Genomic DNA, 21,958 nt, shown 5'->3' with positions numbered 1-21,958 from the left:
CCTTGATGAAAACCTGCTCCAGAGCTCTCAGGACCTCAAACTGGGGCGATGGTTCACCTTCCAACAGGACAATGACCCTAAGCACACAGCCAAAACAACGCAGGAGTGGCTTTGGGACAAGTCTATGAATGTCCATGAGTGGCCCAGCCAGACTTAAACCTGATCGAACATCTCTGGAGAGACCTGAAAATAGCTGTGCAGAAACGCTCCCCATCCAACCTGACAGAGCTTGAGAGGATCTGCAGAGAAGAACGGGAGAAACTCCCCAAATACAGGTGTGCCAAGCTTGTAGTGTCATACCCAAGAAGACTGGAGACTAATTGCTTCCAAAGGTGCTTCAACAAAGTGCTGAGTAAAGGGTCTGTTTTCCGGGTTTTATTTTTAATAAAATTAGCCAACATTTCTAAACCTGTTTTTGCTTTGTCATTATGGGGTATTGTGTGTAGATTTGATGAGGGGCAAAAAAAATTGAATACATTTTAGAATAAGGCTGTAACTTAACAAAATGTGGAGAAAGTCAAGGGGTCAGTATATTTTCTGAAGGCACTGGAACTTGTGACCCCAAAATGCACGAACACGACAGTTGATCGTCACTTGACTATCATTCAGAAATGTTCTTCCTGATGATGTGGAAAAATGGCAAAATGTAGGCTAATTAAACAGCTAGTACCCTCGTTTATTGAAAGACCCTCAACCACTGTGAGAAATCAAAGCATTGACTTTTGTAATGCTGCATGCAGCAATTTTCATAATCTGACAAATTAGTTTAATTTCATTCATCATAATCCATAGCAACTTCTACAGCTTTCATTTGCCTATCATAATCCATCATAACATAATTGAATGAAGGGTTATCAAACACGTTTCAAGAGTTATTTTACAAATCACATTAAAATAAAGCAAAATCATATCTCAAGTCCCATTTCATCTTTAATTAAAAGCCTTGAGTCCAGCCTTACCTCCGTTCTGGGGGCTGTATCATGTCTGTATCATGTCCTTTCTGCTACATTATGAAAGCTAGGCTCTTATTCATCGTGTAATGACTGCCTCGCTTTGGTTGTACAGAAAGAGGAAGGAAAGTTGGTTGGATTAATTGTGTCCACCACACCGAGGTAGTTGGCTGAAGAGGGTGTGGCAGGTAGTCTGGAGGACCATGAACATTTAGCAAACCTTTACAAATAAAAAATTGCCAAAAGAGGCTTTGGTAGAAGCTTTATTTACTCAGGTAATCAGGTACTTTTCAGACAAACAAATACACACATTTCTTAACTGAATCATGATATAAAACAACACTATACAAAGTACATCCTTTGAGGAAACTGTAAACTGGCCGTCTGACAGATTCTGCAGAGAGGCAGGCAGGCAGGCCATGACTACCCAGCAGTGGTGGAAAAAGTATCCAATTGTCATACAGTACTTGAGTAAAAGTAACACTGTTTCCCATGCTTGTTCAATGAACCATAAACAATTAATGAACATGCACCTGTGGAACGGTCGTTAAGACACTAACAGCTTACAGATGGTAGGCAATTAAGGTCACAGTTATGAAAATGTAGGACACTAAAGAGGCCTTTCTACTGACTCTGAAAAACACCAAAAGAAAGATGCCCAGGGTCCCTGCTCATCTGCGTGAATGTGCCTTAGGCATGCTGCAAGGAGACATGAGAACTGCAGATGTGGCCAGGGCAATACATTGCAATGTCTGTACTGTGAGACAGTGCTAAGACAGTGCTACAGGGAGACAGGACGGACAGCTGGTCGTCCTCGCAGTGGCAGACCACATGTAACAACACCTGCACAGGATCGGTACATCTGAACATCACACCTGCGGGACAGGTACAGGATGGCAACAACAACTGCCCGAGTTACACCAGAAATGCACAATCCCTCCATCAGTGCTCAGACTGTCCACAATGGGCTGAGAGTGTCTGGACTGATGGCTTGTAGGCCTGTTGTAAGGAAGGTCCTCACCAGACATCACCGGCAACAAAGTCGCCTATGGGCACAAACCCACCATCGCTGGACCAGACAGGACTGATCTCGCTCTGGAGCGGGATCAATTTGGAGTTGAAGGGTCCGTCATGGTCTGGGGCAGTGTGTCACAGCATCATCGGACTGAGTGTTGTCATTGCAGGCAATCTCAACGCTGTGCGTTACAGGGAAGACATCCTCCTCCCTCATGTGGTACCCTTCCTGCAGGCTCGTCCTGACATGACCCTCCAGCATGACAATGCCACCAGCCATACTGCTCGCTCTGTGCGTGATTTCCTGCAAGACAGGAATGTCAGTGTTCTGCCATGGCCAGCAAAGAGCCCAGATCTCAATCCCATTGAGCACATCTGGGACCTGTTGGATCGGAGGGTGAGGGCTATGGCCATTCCCCCCAGAAATGTCTGGGAACTTGCAGGTGCCTTGGTGGAAGAGTGGGGTAACATCTCACAGCAAGAACTGGCAAATCTGGTACAGTCCATGAGGAGGAGATGCACTGCAGTACTTAATGCAGCTGGTGGCCATACCAGATACAGACTGTTACTGTTACTTTTGATTTTGACCCCCCCTTTGTTCAGGGACACATTATTCAATTTCTGTAAGTCACATGTCTGTGGAACTTGTTCAGTTTATGTCTCAGTTTTTGAATCTTATGTTCATACAAATATTTACATATGTTAAGTTTGCTGAAAGTAAACACAGTTGACAGTGAGAGGACGTTTATTTTTTTGCTGAGTTTATTTGGTTTTAAATATACTTAAGTATCAAAAGTACATGTAATTTCTAAAATATACGTAAGTATCAAAAGTAGAAGTAAAAGCATAAATCATTTCAAATTCCTTAAATTAAGCAAAACAAACTGCACCATTTTCTTGTTTTTAAACTGTATGGATAGCCAGGGGCATACTCCAACATTATTTACAAAAGATGCATTTGTGTTCAGTGAGTCTGCCAGACCAGAGGCTGTAGGGATGAGCACGTGTTCTCTTGATAAGTACGTGAATTTCACAACTTTCCTGTCCTGCTAAGCATTCAAAATGTAATGAGTACTTTGGGTTGTAAGGAAAAATGTATGGAGTAAAAAGTACAGCATTTTCTTTAGAAATGTAGTGAAGTAAAAATATAAAAATATAAATATATAAAGTACAGATACCCCCCAAAAATACTTAAGTAAAAATACTTTAAAGTACTACTTAAGTACTTTACACCACTGCTACCTAGTCATCACGCACGGATCCCTGGATAAAAACAAACAAACAAACATAAATCTTGACATCACACACTATGAAACCACTTAAAGGTAGGGCCTTGACTTTTTCTTGACTAAGTGACCTTTAAGAGAGAGATCTCAGCCAGGCTGCAGTTTTAGGCTGTAAATACAGTCTTGGCCCTAAAATAAAGAACAACTATAACAGAGGGTGAAGACACAGAGACAGACACTTGCCACAGCAGCAAGATCCATATGACATTGAAAGGAGCCATTTTCCTCATCCTCATCTGCTCTCACCCACTATCCACTAGACAGTCATCAGCTCCACCCTTTCAATTGCCGCCCCCCAACCAGCCCTGTAATCTCCAGGACCCACATTCCTGACATGGCTTACTATCCCCCCTCCCACATGCTGGAGAGTGGCCTGTCCCCTCCTCTGCTCCCCGGGTCCCTGCCTGCTTTCCCCAGCCCTGAACGCTGGTCTTTCCCCCGGATGAGACTGTACTGATCCACATCCACTGTGCCTGTCCAGAGACTGCATAGCGATGCCTCTGTGTAGTAGAGACATGCATAAGTGCAATGCTTAGGCTATATGCTATGTTGATGAGTGAGTATTTTCCAAATGCATACCATCAAGTCTAATTGTTTACAATTACAACTGACTTGATGTTTTATTTCTCTGTTGAATAGCGTCAGGCCATATGATTGGCAGGAAGACAAAGTGCCAGCCAGGAAATGTTTGCATTTTTACAAATATTTTGAAATCTTTTCTTTCATATGTTTTCCATACTCTAAAACTACTTACAGCCTGGACAATAAAAACACAATTATGCTGTGGAAAAGTAACAGCAGCAGATTGTATTTTTTATTGTATGAATACTTCTAATTGAAACGTGTGTATGCAAAAACATATAGAAGCACTATAAAATAAAATGCATTGCATAACTTATACAGTATGCTGTTTACAGACAGCTACAGTGAGAACTTTGGCAGAACAAAATATCCACAAATGTGTCCCTCAGGTTTTTTTTGCCACTGGGCCTACTCAAAGTATATTTTAAATTATTTTTGACAAGCAGAATTCTTTATCACAGATGATCAAAGACATAAATCAGCATGAATGCGTTATGCAGAGGATTGTCTGCTGTCCATGGGAAGATCTCAATTACATACTTCTCACATCTTCTCTTCTCAGAGGTCCCTCCCCTCTGACCTTTTCCTCTGGGTTTTGAGGATGAGAGAGGATGCGATTATGTAATTGAGATTCTCACCATTTAAGATTGACCGAATAAAATTAAACCTGTGAATATAATACTGTACATAGTAACGCACTATTTTATATTCAAATCAAATAATAGATCATTCATTTATTTGTTTTATTTTGTGCATTCCTCATTGAGAAAGTGATATTTACCAACAAGAAGTATACTTATAGAATATGTAAATTAACTTTGCAACATGATTTGTCTGATCATCCTATTTCTCATGTCCATATCCATTTTCCTGTAATACATACAGTATTACAATATTATTAAGTACTGATCACAGCAGGATTAAGTTAGTTTTGTCCATTACAAAAGCTGGATTTCAAGCAAGTTGTCACGATCGTCTATGGGTGAGAGAGAGGACCAAGGCGCAGCGTGTGGAAAATACATCTTTTATTTAGAAGAGAGAAAACACGAAACGAACACTATACATAAACTGAAACAAAACAACAAACGACCGTGAAGCTACAAACGTTAGTGCACACACAAGCTACAAACGTTCAACATAGACAATTACCCACAAACACCTAAAGCCTATGGCTGCCTTAAATATGGCTCCCAATCAGAGACAACAATAAACAGCTGTCTCTGATTGAGAACCAAATCAGGCAACCATAGACTTTCCTAAACACCTACACTGAACACTACCCCATACCTACTACAAAACCCCCTAAACAATACACACACCCTAAACTAGACAAAACCCACAAACATTCCCCATGTCACACCCTGACCTAACTAAAATGATAAAGAAAACAAAGAATACTAAGGCCAGGGCGTGACACAAGTAGAATGTTGTGGTAATGAAGGCACTTTCACAAGATATTCAGTTCCTCTCTGGCTTTGTATGTGTGTGGGTAGGCATAATTTCAGTACTTTTCTACATTGAACTTAGTTTCATATCCTGGAATCAGGCTGTTGCCAGGGCAAAGTGTGTCCTCTAACCATTTCCTTTAGTCATTAAGTAGTAGATCTCATCTGTCAGTGTATTACAATTTGAGCCAGTGATATAATTATTATAGAATATTTAAATTAACTTTGCAACATGATTTGTCAGGGTACGTCTCATCAATTTAATACCCATTTCCATTTCCCTCTACATCTTTTAAATGTACACACAGTATTACAATATTATTAAGTACTGATCACGACAGGATTAAGTTTGTTTGCCATGAGAGCAAATAAAAAAAGGAAACAAATTATGACTAGCTTATTATAGCAATCGATCAAAGCAAGTAGAACATCATTGTACTGAGGACACATTTACAAAATATTCAGTTCCTCTCTCTGTGTATGTGTGCCTCATTTTAGTACTTTTACAACATTGAACTTTGTTTCATATCCAGGAATCAGGCTGCTGCTAGGGCAAAGTGTGTCCTCTAACCCTTTCCTAAAGGCATTAAGTAATACTTAGCATCATCGTCGGTGGCTGAATTAACTATTCTTCCCACCCCTCTTCCTCTTCAAACCTGCTGCTCCCGCTCCTCAGTGCCCTCCTCAGATGGTTCCAAAACAGTTCCTGGGCCTTGACCGGCTCAGTGCAGTCTGACCCCGGCCACTGCAGGTAGGTCTCCTTCAACATTACCTTTCTCATACGGTGGTAAGCCAACAGCTGCCTTTCAGCGATGGGGTCCAGGAATATGAGCAGGAGCACGTCCCGGAGCTCGTGGAAGAGCCTGTAGCTGGCCAGCTGGATCTCCAGGGAGCAACACTCGCTGTGCCGGAAGTGCCTGTTAACCACGCAGATGGTATTGCGGCTACTGTACACGGCAGAGACGATGTTGTCCACAATGTTGCGGCCCAGCTCAAAGTCACGGTGGTGCAGGCACAGCCAGAAAGAGGCTCCGTTGCCCTCCAGGTTGGGAAGTAGCTGGTCTACTAAGCGGGATTATAGTCAGCAGTAAAATCACAGTGGTTGTGGTGGCTTAAAGGTACTCTCCCAGGTCCAGGTAGAAGACATTGGTGTCAAAGTTGTGTATGGTTTGTTGGAGTTTTTTTCTGGGCAATGTAGTCAATAGAGTAAGACTAACTGGACTCTCTGGTTTGTGAAAGTCCAGTACTGAAGATCGCTGTTGAGGCAGGTACAACTAAGAGGAATATTACGCAGAGCCTCCAGCACATTCACATCTAAGGATTGCATTACGTTTTGGTTGAGAAGCAAGATCTGCAGCTCTGTCAGATCCCTAAACTAACTAAAATGATAAAGAAAACAAAGAATACTAAGGCCAGGGCGTGACAGTAACCCCCCCCCCCCCAAAGGTGCGGACTCCGACCGCACAACCTGACATAGAAGGGGGGGATCCGGGGTGGGCCTTATTATGGTGGCGGCTCGGGTGCGGGACGTGGCCCCCACTCCACCATTGTCAATACCCGCTTTGGTGGCGCCTCTGGAGCGGCGACCCTTGTAGCAAGTCCCGGACTGAAAACCATCCCAGATGGCGCCACCGGACGGATGGGTAGCTCCGGACTGAGGGGTAGCTCCGGACTGAGGGACGGCAGCTCCGGACTGAGGGACGGCAGCTCCGGACTGAAGGACGGCAGCTCCGGACTGAGGGACGGCAGCTCATGGCTGGCTTACGGATCTGGCTGCTCATGGCTGGCTGACGGATCTGGCTGCTCATGGCTGGCTGACGGATCTGGCTGCTCATGGCTGGCTGACGGATCTGGCTGCTCATGGCTGGCGGACGGATCTGGCTGCTCATGGCTGGCGGACGGATCTGGCTGCTCATGGCTGGCGGACGGATCTGGCTGCTCATGGCTGGCGGACGGATCTGGCTGCTCATGGCTGGCGGACGGATCTGGCTGCTCATGGCTGGCGGACGGATCTGGCTGCTCATGGCTGGCGGACGGATCTGGCTGCTCATGGCTGGCGGACGGATCTGGCTGCTCATGGTTGGCGGACGGATCTGGCTGCTCATGGCTGGCGGACGGATCTGGCTGCTCATGGCTGGCGGACGGATCTGGCTGCTCATGGCTGGCGGACGGATCTGGCTGCTCCTGGCTGGCGGACGGATCTGGCTGCTCCTGGCTGGCTGACGGATCTGGCTGCTCCTGGCTGGCTGACGGCTCAGACGGTGCTTGGCAGACGGGCGGCTCAGACGGTGCTTGGCAGACGGGCGGCTCAGACGGTGCTTGGCAGACGGGCGGCTCAGACGGTGCTTGGCAGACGGGCGGCTCAGACGGTGCTTGGCAGACGGGCGGCTCAGACGGTGCTTGGCAGACGGGCGGCTCAGACGGTGCTTGGCAGACGGGCGGCTCAGACGGTGCTTGGCAGACGGGCGGCTCAGGCTGATCCTGTCTGGCGGACGGCTCTGGCTGATCCTGTCTGGCGGACGGCTCTAGCGGCTCGGGACAGACGGGCAGCTCTGACGGTGCTTGGCAAACGGGCAGCTCAGACGGTGCTTGGCAGACGGGCAGTTCAGACGGTGCTTGGCAGACGGGCAGTTCAGACGGCGTTGGGCAGACGGGCAGTTCAGGCGCCGTTGGGCAGACGGGCAGTTCAGGCGCCGCTGGGCAGACGGGCAGTTCAGGCGCCGCTGGGCAGACGGCAGACTCTGGCCGGCTGAGACGCACTGTAGGCCTAGTGCGTGGTGCCGGAACTGGAGGTACCGGGCTAATGACACGCACCATCAGGCTAGTGCGGGGAACAACAACAGGGCACACTGGACTCTCAAGGCGTACTATAGGCCTGGTGCGTGGTACCGGCACTGGTGGTACCGGGCTGAGGGCACGCACATCAGGGCGAGTACGGGGAGAAGGAACAGTGCGTACAGGGCTCTGGAGACGCACAGGAGGCTTGATGCGTGGTGCCGGAACTGGAGGCACTGGGCTGGAGACACGCACCACAGGGAGAGTGCGTGGAGGAGGAACAGGGCTCTGAAAACGCACAGGACTCTGGAGACGCACAGGAGGCTTTGTGCGTGGTGTAGGCACTGTCTCAACCAGATGGCTAGCACGCACCTCAGGACGAGTATGGAGAGCTGTTCCCGGTGACATTAACTCACCAACACGTTCAGTCGGACGGATGCCGTGCCTCATGCACCAAACCAGTACATCCCTCATAACTCTCTCCTCCAATTTCTCCTTTACTGTCTCTGCGTCACTCACCTCCAAATCCGCCCTCACCAGCTCCTTACGGTAAGCAGGAGGAGTTGGCTCACGTCTCCTGACTGACCCAACTACACTACCCGAGAGCCCCCCCCCCCCCCCCCCCAATACATTTTTGGGTTTGACTTACGGGTTTCCAGCCTTGTTTCCGTGCTGCCTCCTCATATCGCCGCCTCTCCGCTTTAGCTGCCTCCAGCTCTTCACGACGGAGGCGATATTCTCCCGGTTGTGCCCAAGGTCCCTTTCCATCAAATATCTCCTCCCATGTCCATGAATCCTTTATGCACTGCTCCCGTTGTTGTTTTACACGCCGCTTGGTCCGATTCTGGTGGGTAATTCTGTCACGATCGTCTATGGGTGAGAGAGAGGACCAAGGCGCAGCGTGTGGAAAATACATCTTCTTTTATTTAGAAGAGAGAAAACACGAAACGAACACTATACATAAACTGAAACAAAACAACAAACGACCGTGAAGCTACAAACGTTAGTGCATACACAAGCTACAAACGTTCAACATAGACAATTACCCACAAACACCTAAAGCCTATGGCTGCCTTAAATATGGCTCCCAATCAGAGACAACAATAAACAGCTGTCTCTGATTGAGAACCAAATCAGGCAACCATAGACTTTCCTAAACACCTACACTGAACACTACCCCATACCTACTACAAAACCCCCTAAACAATACACACACCCTAAACTAGACAAAACCCACAAACATTCCCCATGTCACACCCTGACCTAACTAAAATGATAAAGAAAACAAAGAATACTAAGGCCAGGGCGTGACACAAGTAGAATGTTGTGGTAATGAAGGCACTTTCACAAGATATTCAGTTCCTCTCTGGCTTTGTATGTGTGTGGGTAGGCATAATTTCAGTACTTTTCTACATTGAACTTAGTTTCATATCCTGGAATCAGGCTGTTGCCAGGGCAAAGTGTGTCCTCTAACCATTTCCTTTAGTCATTAAGTAGTAGATCTCATCTGTCAGTGTATTACAATTTGAGCCAGTGATATAATTATTATAGAATATTTAAATTAACTTTGCAACATGATTTGTCAGGGTACGTCTCATCAATTTAATACCCATTTCCATTTCCCTCTACATCTTTTAAATGTACACACAGTATTACAATATTATTAAGTACTGATCACGACAGGATTAAGTTTGTTTGCCATGAGAGCAAATTAAAAAAGGAAACAAATTATGACTAGCTTATTATAGCAATCGATCAAAGCAAGTAGAACATCATTGTACTGAGGACACATTTACAAAATATTCAGTTCCTCTCTCTGTGTATGTGTGCCTCATTTTAGTACTTTTACAACATTGAACTTTGTTTCATATCCAGGAATCAGGCTGCTGCTAGGGCAAAGTGTGTCCTCTAACCCTTTCCTAAAGGCATTAAGTAATACTTAGCATCATCGTCGGTGGCTGAATTAACTATTCTTCCCACCCCTCTTCCTCTTCAAACCTGCTGCTCCCGCTCCTCAGTGCCCTCCTCAGATGGTTCCAAAACAGTTCCTGGGCCTTGACCGGCTCAGTGCAGTCTGACCCCGGCCACTGCAGGTAGGTCTCCTTCAACATTACCTTTCTCATACGGTGGTAAGCCAACAGCTGCCTTTCAGCGATGGGGTCCAGGAATATGAGCAGGAGCACGTCCCGGAGCTCGTGGAAGAGCCTGTAGCTGGCCAGCTGGATCTCCAGGGAGCAACACTCGCTGTGCCGGAAGTGCCTGTTAACCACGCAGATGGTATTGCGGCTACTGTACACGGCAGAGACGATGTTGTCCACAATGTTGCGGCCCAGCTCAAAGTCACGGTGGTGCAGGCACAGCCAGAAAGAGGCTCCGTTGCCCTCCAGGTTGGGAAGTAGCTGGTCTACTAAGCGGGATTATAGTCAGCAGTAAAATCACAGTGGTTGTGGTGGCTTAAAGGTACTCTCCCAGGTCCAGGTAGAAGACATTGGTGTCAAAGTTGTGTATGGTTTGTTGGAGTTTTTTTCTGGGCAATGTAGTCAATAGAGTAAGACTAACTGGACTCTCTGGTTTGTGAAAGTCCAGTACTGAAGATCGCTGTTGAGGCAGGTACAACTAAGAGGAATATTACGCAGAGCCTCCAGCACATTCACATCTAAGGATTGCATTACGTTTTGGTTGAGAAGCAAGATCTGCAGCTCTGTCAGATCCCTAAAAACCTCCTTTGAGAAGGACTGGATGCCCATGTTCCTTGCGCTGAGCTTGCTCAACTTCCGCAGGTTTTTGAAGACGCCCGGCTGCAGCTGCATCACCCCGGCACAGGAGTTGTCCAAGGAGAGGAAAGTCAAGTTGGTCAGATTGTCAAAAGTGTCTGCTGCGAGTTGTAGGGTCTTCGCATTTGGTGTGTGGTGGAAAGCAAAAGAGTTGACTTTGAGTATGCGATTTGTAATGGTTGCTCAGATCTGTCAGATTTGGGAACGAGGTTCTGTCTGTTGCAGGACATTAGGGAGGTGAGGTGGTTTTTTTCTTTGCTGAACTTCTTGATTTGATCATGTTCTTTGAGAAAGTGGAGGCATCTTACCTTCCTCAACTGGTTGAAGGAAAGATCCGATAAACCTCGGATTGGTGGACAGTTGGAAAGTGTGTTCTTCCGCAATGACAGTATCCCATTGGTTTCCAGACACAGCTTTTTAAAAATGTGACCTTTGTACTCAAGACTGCATAACTCCATGAGCAGATTGTCAGTCTTCAACCCCATACCAGAGAAGTCTATGTTCCCAGCTCTAACATTGCTGACGTTCAAAAGCTCTGGCACTGTAACATTGGTTGAATGCAAACGCATGTAGTTTAGCTTCTGCAAGTCCAGACCTTGAAAAGCCCTCGAAGGGAGCTGGTTATTGTAGGAGAGATCCAGCAGTAGTACATGGCTGAGGAAGCCCCACTCACATGCTAAAGTAACCAGTTTGTTTTTACAGAGATAGAGGGTGGTGAGGGACTCCGGTAGGTCTGTATGGTTAGAATGATGGATGGACGTTAGATAGTTATTGCACAGGTCTAGTTTTGTCAGCTTCGTTAAGTGAGTCACAGATTCTGCCACCGCAGAGAAGTTGTTCAGGTAGTTCTGCCGTAATATGAGGACACCCAGATTGGAGAGTGAAGAGAAAATACCCGGAGGGAGCATAATCAGTGAGTTATTATTTAGTGACAGGTTGACAAGTTTCTTGAGGTCTTAAAATACAGAGGAGCTGAGATTTGATATTTTGTTCAGATCATATTTTGGAATGCCTGGTTGTCTATGGTCTCCAGATGGTTATTGTCAACCTGAAGCGTCCTGAGGGTTGGAAGGTGGTCAAAGGTATTTACATTACATCTTTTACTCCGGCCATGTTGTCTGACGTGTGCAGCAGGAAAGGGAAAAGGTGAGTAATGTTCTACAAGGGAAAATAAACGTGTTATTTTTGTTTCTTTAAATGAGTTAGACTCCTATATTCTCCATGGGTATGCATGCCAATAAGACAGCTCAATTGGGAAGGGAAAAACACATTTTAGCGACTTTACAATACATTTCTCAGTGACTTCATTGGAAAATAAAAAAAGAACTGTGCCATTGTTAATTGTTAGTTCTCTTGCGGCTTTATGTTCCTCTTTTCCATTAGGTATTTTCCTTCACCATATCATGATACACCTCAACCTCACCTCAGACATCTCCCAATGATGTCTTTGTAAGTTGGACAAAGATCACAGTTTTGTTTTTAAATTATAATTTTTTGTTATTGTTTTATGGACAGTGATAGTCGAAGATGTAGAGGGGAAGCAAATACAGACGGAGACTGAGAGGACGGGTTGAGAGGGAATTGTATCCACATCACCAGGGGTATATGTGGTCCAGTGTCTTGGGGGCTAACCACTACACCAGACTGCCACAGTTTGGTGGCATGTAATTTTAGTGTGTACAGTATATTGTAATTATAGTTTATGTAATTATAGTGTACAGTATATAGTGTTTAAAAATATTTCACTTTAGTCAATTCGTGAAGTGAATTGAAATTCCAATTACATCATTATACTTGCATCATTCAAAGGGTATGAATGGTACATTTACATTGCACATTTCCGTTTACAGTATGTTTACATACACCTTAGCCAAATACATTTAAACTCAGTTTTTCACAATTCCTGACATGTAATCCTACTAAATATTCCCCGTCTTAGGTCAGTTAGGATCACCACTTTATTTTAAGAATGTGAAATGTCAGAATAATAGTAGAGAGAATGATTTATTTCAGCTTTTATTTCTTTCATCACAGTCCCAGTGGGTCAGAAGATTACATACACTCAATTAGTATTTGGGTAGCATTGCCTTTAAATTGTTTATCTTGGGTCAAACATTTCGGGTAGCCTTCCACAAGCTTCCCACAATAAGTTGGGTGAATTTCTGCCCATTCCTCCTGACAGGGCTGGTGTAACTGAGTCAGGTTTGTAAGCCTCTTTGCTCACACATGCTTTTTCAGTTCTGCCCACAAATTTTCTATATGATTGAGGTCAGGGCTTTGTGATGGCCCCTCCAATACCTTGACTTTGTTGTCCTTAAGCCATTTTGCCACAACTTTGGAAGTATGCTTGGGGTCATTGTCCATTTGGAAGACCCAGCATTGGCTTGTTCCTTGCTGAGCGACCTTTCAGGTTATGTCGATATAGGACTTGTTTTACTGTGGCTATAGATAATTTCATACCTGTTTCCTCCAGCATCTTCACAAGGTCCTTTGCTGTTCTCGCACCAAAGTAGGTTCATCTCTAGGAGACAGAACACGTCTCCTTCCTGAGCGGTATGACGACTGTGTGGTCCCATGGTGTTTATACTTGAGTACTATTGTTTGAATAGATGAACGTGGTACCTTCAGGCGTTTGGAAATTGCTCCCAAGTATGAACCAGACTTGTGGAGGTCTACAATTTTTTTCTGAGGTCTTGGCTGATTTCTTTTGATTTTTCCATGATGTCAAGCAAAGAGGCACTGAGTTTGAAGGTAGGCCTTTAAATACACCCACAGTTACACCTCCAATTGACTCAAATAATGTAAATTAGCCTATTAGAAGCTTCTAAAGCCATGACATCATTTTCTGGAATTTTCCAAGCTGTTTAAAGGCACAGTCAACTTAGTGTATGTGAACTTCTGACCCACTGGAATTGTGATACAATGAATTATAAGTGAAATAATCTGTCTGTAAACAATTGTTGGAAAAATTAATGGTGTCATGCACAAAGTAGATGTCCTAACCGACTTGCCAAAACTATAGTTTGTTAACAAGAATTGTGTGGAGTGGTTGAAAAACGAGTTTTAATGACTCCAACCTAAGTGTATGTAAACTTCCAACTTCAACTGTACATGAAGGTAGAGTTATTAAAGTGACTATGGTGTAAAGACGGGGGGGGGGGGGCAATGCAAATAGTCTGGGTAGCCATTTGACTAGATGTCCAGGAGTCTTATGGCTTGGGGGAAGAAGCTGTTTAGAAGCCTCTTGGACCAAGACTTGGCTGTGCGGTAGCAGAGAGTATAGTCTATGACTAGGGTGGCTGGAGTCTTTGACAATTTTTAGGGCCTTCCTCTGACACAGCCTGGTGTAGCGGTCCTGGATGGCAGGAAGTTTGGCCCCAGTGAAGTACTGGGCAGTTCGTACTACCCTCTGTAGTGCTTTGCGGTCGGAGGCCAAGCAGTTGCCATACCAGGCAGTGATGCAACCAGTCAGGATGCGCTCGATGGTGCAGATGTAGAACCTTTTGAGGATCTGAGGACCCATGCCAAATCTTTTCAGTCTCCTGAGGGGGAATATGTTTTGTCGTGCCCTCTTCACAACTGTCTTGGTGTGCTTGAACCATGTTAGTTTGTTGGTGATGTGGACGCCAAGGAAGTTGAAGCTCTCAACCTGCTCCACTGCAGCCCCGTTGATGAGAATGGGGGCGTGCTCTGTCCTCTTTTTCTTGTAGTCCACAATTATCTCCTTTGTCTTGATCACGCTGAGGGAGAGGTTGTTGTCCTGGCACCACACGGCCAGGTCTCTAATCTCCTCCCTATACGCTGTCTCGTCGTTGGCGGTGATCAGGCCTACCACTGTTGTGTCATCGGCAAATTTAATGATGGTGTTGGAGTCGTGCCTGGCCGTACAGTCATGAGTAAACAGGGAGTACAGGAGGGGACTGAGCACGTGCCCCTTCACATTAATTATTCGAATATGACTTACTATTCTGTATTTATATCAGTTTTGTAGTGGTAAAAAACGGTGATGGGTAAACTATAATATCCAGTGGGTGATGGAGATAAGACAAACAAACATCGATATAAACAAAAACGTATTACATTTTTAGAACTGTATTGTTAGCATGTTGATTGCATTTTAAATAGGCCTATAGGGAAGATAGGCCATGTGGATATGTTCATATTTAAATAAATCTCCTTTTTTAAAGTTCTTAACTTGTTCGATAAGATTAGTACAGATTTTCTCAGGAGACCTGACATGGGGCCCCACCCCAAGTTTGGGAACCACTGTACTAACCTCTCTCTCTCTCTCTCTCTCTTCTGCTTCCTTCTGCATGCATTGCAGCCTGCCTCAGCCTCACCACTGACGCTTCTATCACACCAACAGCGTTTTTGCATTTTGGACCAGAATTACACCAGAATTACATTCATTTCCAATGAAACGCTGCTTTTGCCTTGCAGCAGTGCGTTCGTTCGGTGTGGTGCTATCGAACGTATGCTCAAACTGTATGTGTAGACGGCTTGACAGAAATTGGGTGAATGTTTAACTTTTGTTGCATACATATCCAGATGATGCTGCATACTACGGTGTGTTCGAAGCGTGAGAGCTACATCACGGGTCTGTCTCAGTAGCCTCTTCTCTGTAAAGCAAAGTTATTGTGAGAATTTAGTAGTCTATTTTTTGCTCAGTTTAGGCACTGTTTAAAGCTGCAATATGTAACTTTTTGGGCCACCCGATCAAATTCAAATAGAAATGTGATTTGTAGTTGTATACACCAGCTTAAAACAGCTGAAAATACAATATTTTGGTTATTTGGTTTTCGGCACAACACCTGCTCTGAGCTGGGGTAGTCCGTTTCATGTTTCAGGCCCTCCGCCTGTGCCGCGTGAGGGCGGAGTTGGCCGTTTGAGGGAGTGGTGAATGTGCTGCTAAAAAGGACAAATCCGAGGGACACAAGCAAACATAACGAACAAACCACTGTTAATGATTCCACTTGTTCACAAAGGCAGGCGTGATTAGAACTCTGTCAGATCAAGAAGATAAATAAGCCTTCTGAGCTTTGATCGACGCTGGAAGCAATATTTAGAAGTTGAACAATCACTTATTTTCTTTATTGTGTACAAATTATATATTTTATTATTATTTTCAAATTAGAAAAAATGACCGAGGTCCGGACCTCGGTGTCGTCATATGTAGTTATGTGTTACTGGCTTTGGTTTTTCCATTTATATATGTCGAGGTTGGACGTTAGCACGTGGGGCGCACCGATTTGGGTCACCTCGTTAGTCAGTATGTTACACCTAAGCTGGTTTGTCATCTCGTTCTTGGGAAGGTGTTTCACCCGTGCTAGCCCTGGTGCTATTTAAGAGTGGCTGGCCCAGTGCTCCAATTGTCTTGAGAGACGTAACGCCTTTAGTTGGCTCTACCTATTTGATTTCTATACAAACAATCCTTTAACTGATCTTCCCTGTTTTTGATTTGGTTCACTTTTTGGTTTGCTTCCTTTAAGTTTGGTGTGGGTTTTTCTTTTCTTTACCTCTTCTTGGCCAATTTTTGTGGCTGCTCATGTTGGATGTTTTTTAGGTCCTAGTTGTTGCTAGTCAACTTTCAGTGGACCCCACCTGCATAATCTACAACTTTCATTAACCTATCATAATCCATCATAACATAATTTGATTATGAGTTATCAAATACTTTTGTTATTTTTAGGTTAAGAGAGTCTAAATATAACATTAAAATAAAGCAAAATCATATCTGAAGTCCCATATAATCTTAATCAAAAGCCTCCAGTCCCGCTTTACCTGTGCTCTGAGGGCTGTGTCATGTTGGTCCTTTCTGCTACATTATGAAAGTGTGTCTCTTAATACTTGATTAATGACTGACACGATTTTCACTTTGGTTGTACAGAAAGAGGAAGAAAATATACAACTGACCTGAAGTCATGGGACACATTCAATTGAAAGTTGCTCTCCATTTATTGTTCTTTATTTACATCGAGAGGGAGATGAAAACCCAGGGACTCCAGTCAAGAATGTGTCAAAAAAAGTTTTGGTAGAAAAGCACATTCTTGACTTTTCTACCCCTGGATTTTCCTCTCCATCTCCATGGAAATGAAAAAAAGTGGAGAACAACTTTAATTTGAATGTGAAAATTGTGCTTTATTGAAATCCGAAACATCTCAATCATTTTCAGACAAGAAAATACACACCATTGGATCATGATACAAAACACCACTATATAAAGTACCTCATAGTAGTAAACTATAATGTATAGTTTAAGCTACAGTTCTTTAGTAGTATAATGGTATTATAAGAGTATTACACAGCTCATAATAAATATAGGATGGACTGGCCACAGTCAAGGCAATACTTCAACACAGTTGTGTTCAAAGCATAGGATATTCCAACCAGGCTGTGACATCATACCTGTGACGTCAGAAGGCACACAGTGTTTTTTTCCCCATGACTGGATGCATGATTGTCATTAAGCCTGTCCCTATTCCCCTCATTTAACCGATCAGCCTCTCATCTTCTGCTCCCTGGCCATCTGACAGAGTCCGCAGAAAGGCAGGCAGGTCATGACTACCCAGTCATCACACACGGAACCCTGAGTAAAAACATAAAAGGTTAACATGTCAAGCATAACATAAACACTATGACAACACTTATAGGTAGGGCCTTGACTTTTGCTTGACCACATGACCTGAAAAGTAAAATCTTAGTCAGGTCGCAGTTAGGCTATAAATAGGGTCAGAGTTTTTCTTGGTCGGGTCATGTTGTCAGGAAAAACTCCTGACCCTATTACAGGGGAGTTCTATAAAGGAGGGTGGAGAGAGAACAGGGGGGGGCCCATAAGATTGACTTGTCTAAACTCTCATCTCTGCATTCTTTTTTTCCCCATCTTTTTTTGCATTCTATGGTCTGCAGTAGAAAAACAGAATGAAAACCCCCAGTTGTGGCTAACTGTAAACTTGCACATCCTTGACTGCATTGTTTTTTAATAGGAATAGCCAACTGTTGACTCCTTCAGTCTTCACTACTAGACTAAGGCCAGTATTCAATTAAATCGGAGGTTATATGCATTGCATCTCAGGCAATGTTCCTGTGTTCACAGAGATCGCACTCACGGTAAATGCTACATATATTGTCTCAATTGGATTGCCTTTAAAAAACATAATGCCTATCAACTCGAGATCGGATTGATTCCCAGCCTTACACTATATACTATACTCGCTAACATTCAGTTAGAGTGATAATATACTATACTCGCTAACATTCAGTTAGAGTGATAAAGGAAATATTTAAATTACAACTCTTTGAGGAGGCTTAGAATTGTATTTTTCCCATTATATTTAAGTCCTGGACATAGGGTTTGTATTGAGGATGTAGTAGGGTCACTCACAGGGATGCGGTATTTGCTGCGGATGCTTGTCCTCAGGGCGATCAAGGCTCCAGGGAGGAAAGGCACACAGCAACTGTCCCCATTGTCCTGTGCAACCTTACAGCCCAGGATACAGGGCACGAAGGTCGCACACAGACCTGGAAGAAAAAACATTAAAGTCACACACTGTCTCCACCATTAATTGTTGGCGTGGCCGTTTGAGTGGTCATCACGGTTACATTAGTTGTGCAGAACTCCTGATACCGAGTAACCTCACCCAGTCTATGGATTTTTAAACAGTGTACTCAACACAATGCAAACGTTGTGCTTGCATAATTTTACACACACAGAGGGGGACTCACAGATGCCACAGTCATCGCAGCAGTCACAAACGTTGGAGCTCCAATCTGAGGACCCAGAGGTGGTCACGGTGTAGTTGTTGATGGTGACCTGAGGCTGGGAGCTGATCACCATCTCACTCTGATAAGCCATTACTATCAGAGAGAAGAAGAAGAAGTTTGGACAAAGTTCTACATCCGTTTACACCTCCACACACTGATACCATTCAATATTCATATTCAAAGCCGACTAGAGTCCCAATGGTTATCTCCTGACACTTACCTGCTGGTGCTCAATCCCTGTCAGTCTCCACTGGGGCCTTAGATATCCTGGGTGAGCTTTGGGAAAAGCTGTGAATGGGAGGGCCACGGGGGCCCTTTGCTCTTATACCCATGGTGACATCATCATATGGTGACAGTACCATTTCCATGGAATATGACGAGACGAAGAGTACCTGCGTTCTGCCCACCCATTTGGAACTGTAGGAACACCTCATAAAGAGAAATGTCAAATGTTTGGTTTCTGGGCGTAGAAGTTTCAGTCCTTTCAAAAGTCAACCTCTTTATTTGGTTGTTGTTATCAGTATGGTAAATGGAACAAAGCAGGAACATAGTGCGGCACCTTCTACTTCAGCCACTCAGGTGTGTGCATGTGCGTGTTTGTGTGTTTAATGATGAATGTACAAGCCAAGTTTGTGTTGTGTACACTCTCTTAAAAAATACATAGACTGGGTGAGGATAATCAAGACCAGCAGTTCTGTACATCTAATGCAAGAGTGATGGCCATTAACAGACCCAACGGCCCCATCCAATATCAGAAATTGAACAAATGATCAGGGATACAACACTACTGACAGGGCATTTTGGGGGGCCCTAAGGGAGATTTGGTTGGGGGGCCACCTACATCGCGGCAAAACATTTTAGTGACCCCCGTCTTGATGGCGGAGAGACAAATGTAAGTTTGAAAGTTTATTTCCTGCAATTCCACACATTTTGCCATGGGGGGGAAGATAATTGTTTTGCAATTTTGTAACAAAATTCATGCAATTGTCTCATGGGGCAGAGGTTAAAAAAATTCTGTTTTACAGGTAATTTCATTCAATTCTACCCATTTTGGCATGGGGTGGAGAGACATTTTTACAGTTTTAAAGAGAATTTCCTGCAATTCTACACATTTTGCCATGACTTATGCCATATTAATATGATATCTGAGTGAGAATGACAGAACATATATGGGGTGTCCCTGGCTATTGACATTTGTGTGGTAGCTGTCAAGAAAACAATCATCTTCACAATTAAATCTCATCTCACTGAGGTCATTTTGACCAGGAGGCATATTTTTTTATCATAGCCCAATCAGTTCTTCAAAATATTCATGACTTTGTCAATCAATTTATCAATCGATTAGGCCTACTTCTAGGATGCCTTTTAAATTCAGAAAGGAGGTTCACGAAATGTCCATTTGATACCTTTCTGTTTTCTCAATGAAATTCAAATCAGCATTGGAAAAAGGCGCAAGTTTAAATTTGTTTAGCCTGAGCGAGTCTGACCACAAGTTGGAGACCACTATGATGACACACCAAATGGGTTTGATGGATCGCGGGAAAAGAGCAGGAATAGGCTTGCAGGCTACAGTCCAAGCTATTGTATATCTTCCAATGGTGCGACTGCTGTTGGTATCCAAACATGATCCAACTTGAATAAACGCTTGGAGGTAAAGACGACAGCAGTGGTGTAGCCACGGGCGATACGGATATTGCTTATTGATATCTACATAGCTCATTGATGTGAATCACACTTCTGCTCTCATTTAGCTTTTTGCACTTTACAGATTGTGGTTGTTGTGGATGGCTTTTCACAAATTTAGACTATATGTGTATTTTAACCCAATAATGGTTGAATTGAAGAAGTTTAAACTGCCTATCAAGCTTGTTTTTGCGACCAGTGGAGAGTCAGTGAAAAATAAGCTCTTACAGCAGCTGCCTAGTGCGGACCACAGTCTTTGGAAAACAAGTTTGAGGGAGTTCCTGGTGTTGTGCTCCATACTGTCAAAAATGACTTTAATTTAAGAAGACCACGAGTGGGGCTTTTATTGCTTAATCTACAGTAATTCGTGCTGATTTTGAAAAAAAACATGTCATAGGCCTACACTGTAAAAACAGAAAGACTTAAAACACCATGATTGTGTAGTGAAAGTAGTTTACCAGGCCCTGCAGCGCCTAGCTCCACTCCCATTCCCCAGGCGCTTTCATTTGTTGACTTCTGTAACTGTAAAAGCCTTGGTTTCATGCATGTTAACATTAGAAGCCTCCTCCCTAAGTTTGTTTTATTCACTGCTTTAGCACACTCTGCCAACCCAGATGTCCTAGCCGTGTCTGAATCCTGGCATAGGAAGGCCACCAAAAATCGTGAAATTTCCATCTCTAACTATAAAATCTTCCGACAAGATAGAACTGCCAAAGGGGGCGGAGTTGCAATCTACTGCAGAGATAGCCTGCAGAGTTCGGTCATACTATCCAGGTCTATGCCCCAAAAATTCAAGCTTCTAATTCTAAAAATCCACCTTTCCAGAAACAAGTCTCTCACAGTTGCCGCTTGTTATAGACCACCTTCTGCCCCCAGCTGTGCCCTGGACACCATATGTGAATTGATTGCCCCCCATCTATCTTCAGAGCTCGTACTGTTAGGTGACCTAAACTGGGACATGCTTCACACCCTGGCCATCCTACAATCTAAGCTAGATGCCCTCAATCTCACCCAAATTATCAATGAACCTACCAGGTACAACCCCAAATCCGTAAACACGGGCACCCTCATAGATATCATCCTTACCAACCTGCCCTCTAAATACACCTCTGCTGTCTTCAACCAGGATCTCAGCGATCACTGCCTCATTGTCTGCGTCTGTAATGGGTCTGTGGTCAAACGACCACCCCTCATCACTGTCAAACACACCCTAAAACACTTCAGCGAGCAGGCCTTTCTAATCGACCTGGCCCGGGTATCCTGGAAGGATATTGACCTCATTCTGTCAGAAGAGGATGCCTGGTTATTCTTTAAAAGTGCTTTCCTCACCATCTTAAAAAAGCAAGCCCCATTATTTATTTTTTTACCAGGAACAGATATAGCCCTTGGTTCACTCCAGACCTGACTGCCCTTGACCAGCACAAAAACATCCTGTGGCGTACTGCATTAGCATCGAATAGCCCCTGCGATATGCAACTTTTCAGGGAAGTTAGGAACCAACATACACAGGCAGTTAGGAAAGCAAAGGCTAGCTTTAACAAACAGAAATTTGCATCCTGTAGCACAAACTCCCAAAAGTTCTGGGACACTGTAAAGTCCATGGAGAATAAGAGTACCTCCTCCCAGGTGCCCACTGCACTGAGGCTAGGGAAAACTGTCACCACTGATAAATCCACGATAACTGAGAA

The 21,958-nt window shown here is 44.3% G+C and overlaps 1 protein-coding gene and 1 pseudogene across 1 annotated transcript; both read right to left on the bottom strand.

Annotated features, from left to right (window-relative positions):
* Window positions 1-5,212: 5,212 nt before the first annotated feature.
* LOC120047234 lies at window positions 5,213-16,630 on the bottom strand (annotated as a pseudogene).
* Window positions 16,631-17,322: 692 nt separating this feature from the next.
* Window positions 17,323-18,678, bottom strand: cnfn (cornifelin). Its single transcript, XM_038993257.1, has 3 exons — window positions 18,549-18,678; window positions 18,208-18,344; window positions 17,323-17,412 (listed from the first exon to the last, which is right to left on the bottom strand). Exons 1-3 carry the CDS (start codon window positions 18,676-18,678, stop codon window positions 17,323-17,325), a joined length of 357 nt encoding a protein of 118 aa, XP_038849185.1.
* Window positions 18,679-21,958: the final 3,280 nt, after the last annotated feature.

The sequence above is a fragment of the Salvelinus namaycush genome, chromosome 5 (genome assembly GCF_016432855.1).
Source record: "Salvelinus namaycush isolate Seneca chromosome 5, SaNama_1.0, whole genome shotgun sequence".
Classification (NCBI taxonomy): domain Eukaryota; kingdom Metazoa; phylum Chordata; class Actinopteri; order Salmoniformes; family Salmonidae; genus Salvelinus; species Salvelinus namaycush.
Note: the sequence above shows the minus strand (reverse complement) of the source record. Positions and strands in the feature narration are given on the sequence as shown.

Bases quoted from the DNA above. Each gene is read 5' to 3' on its own strand.
- cnfn (XM_038993257.1), bottom strand. From the start codon at position 18,678: ATGGCTTATCAGAGTGAGATGGTGATCAGCTCCCAGCCTCAGGTCACC. The intron at 18,345-18,548 runs GTGAGTCCCCCT...TTTTTCTTCCAG, and splicing joins CTGCGATGACTGTGGCATCT to GTCTGTGTGCGACCTTCGTG. The intron at 17,413-18,207 runs GTGAGTGACCCT...GTTTTTACTCAG, and splicing joins GCAGCAAATACCGCATCCCT to GGTTCCGTGTGTGATGACTG.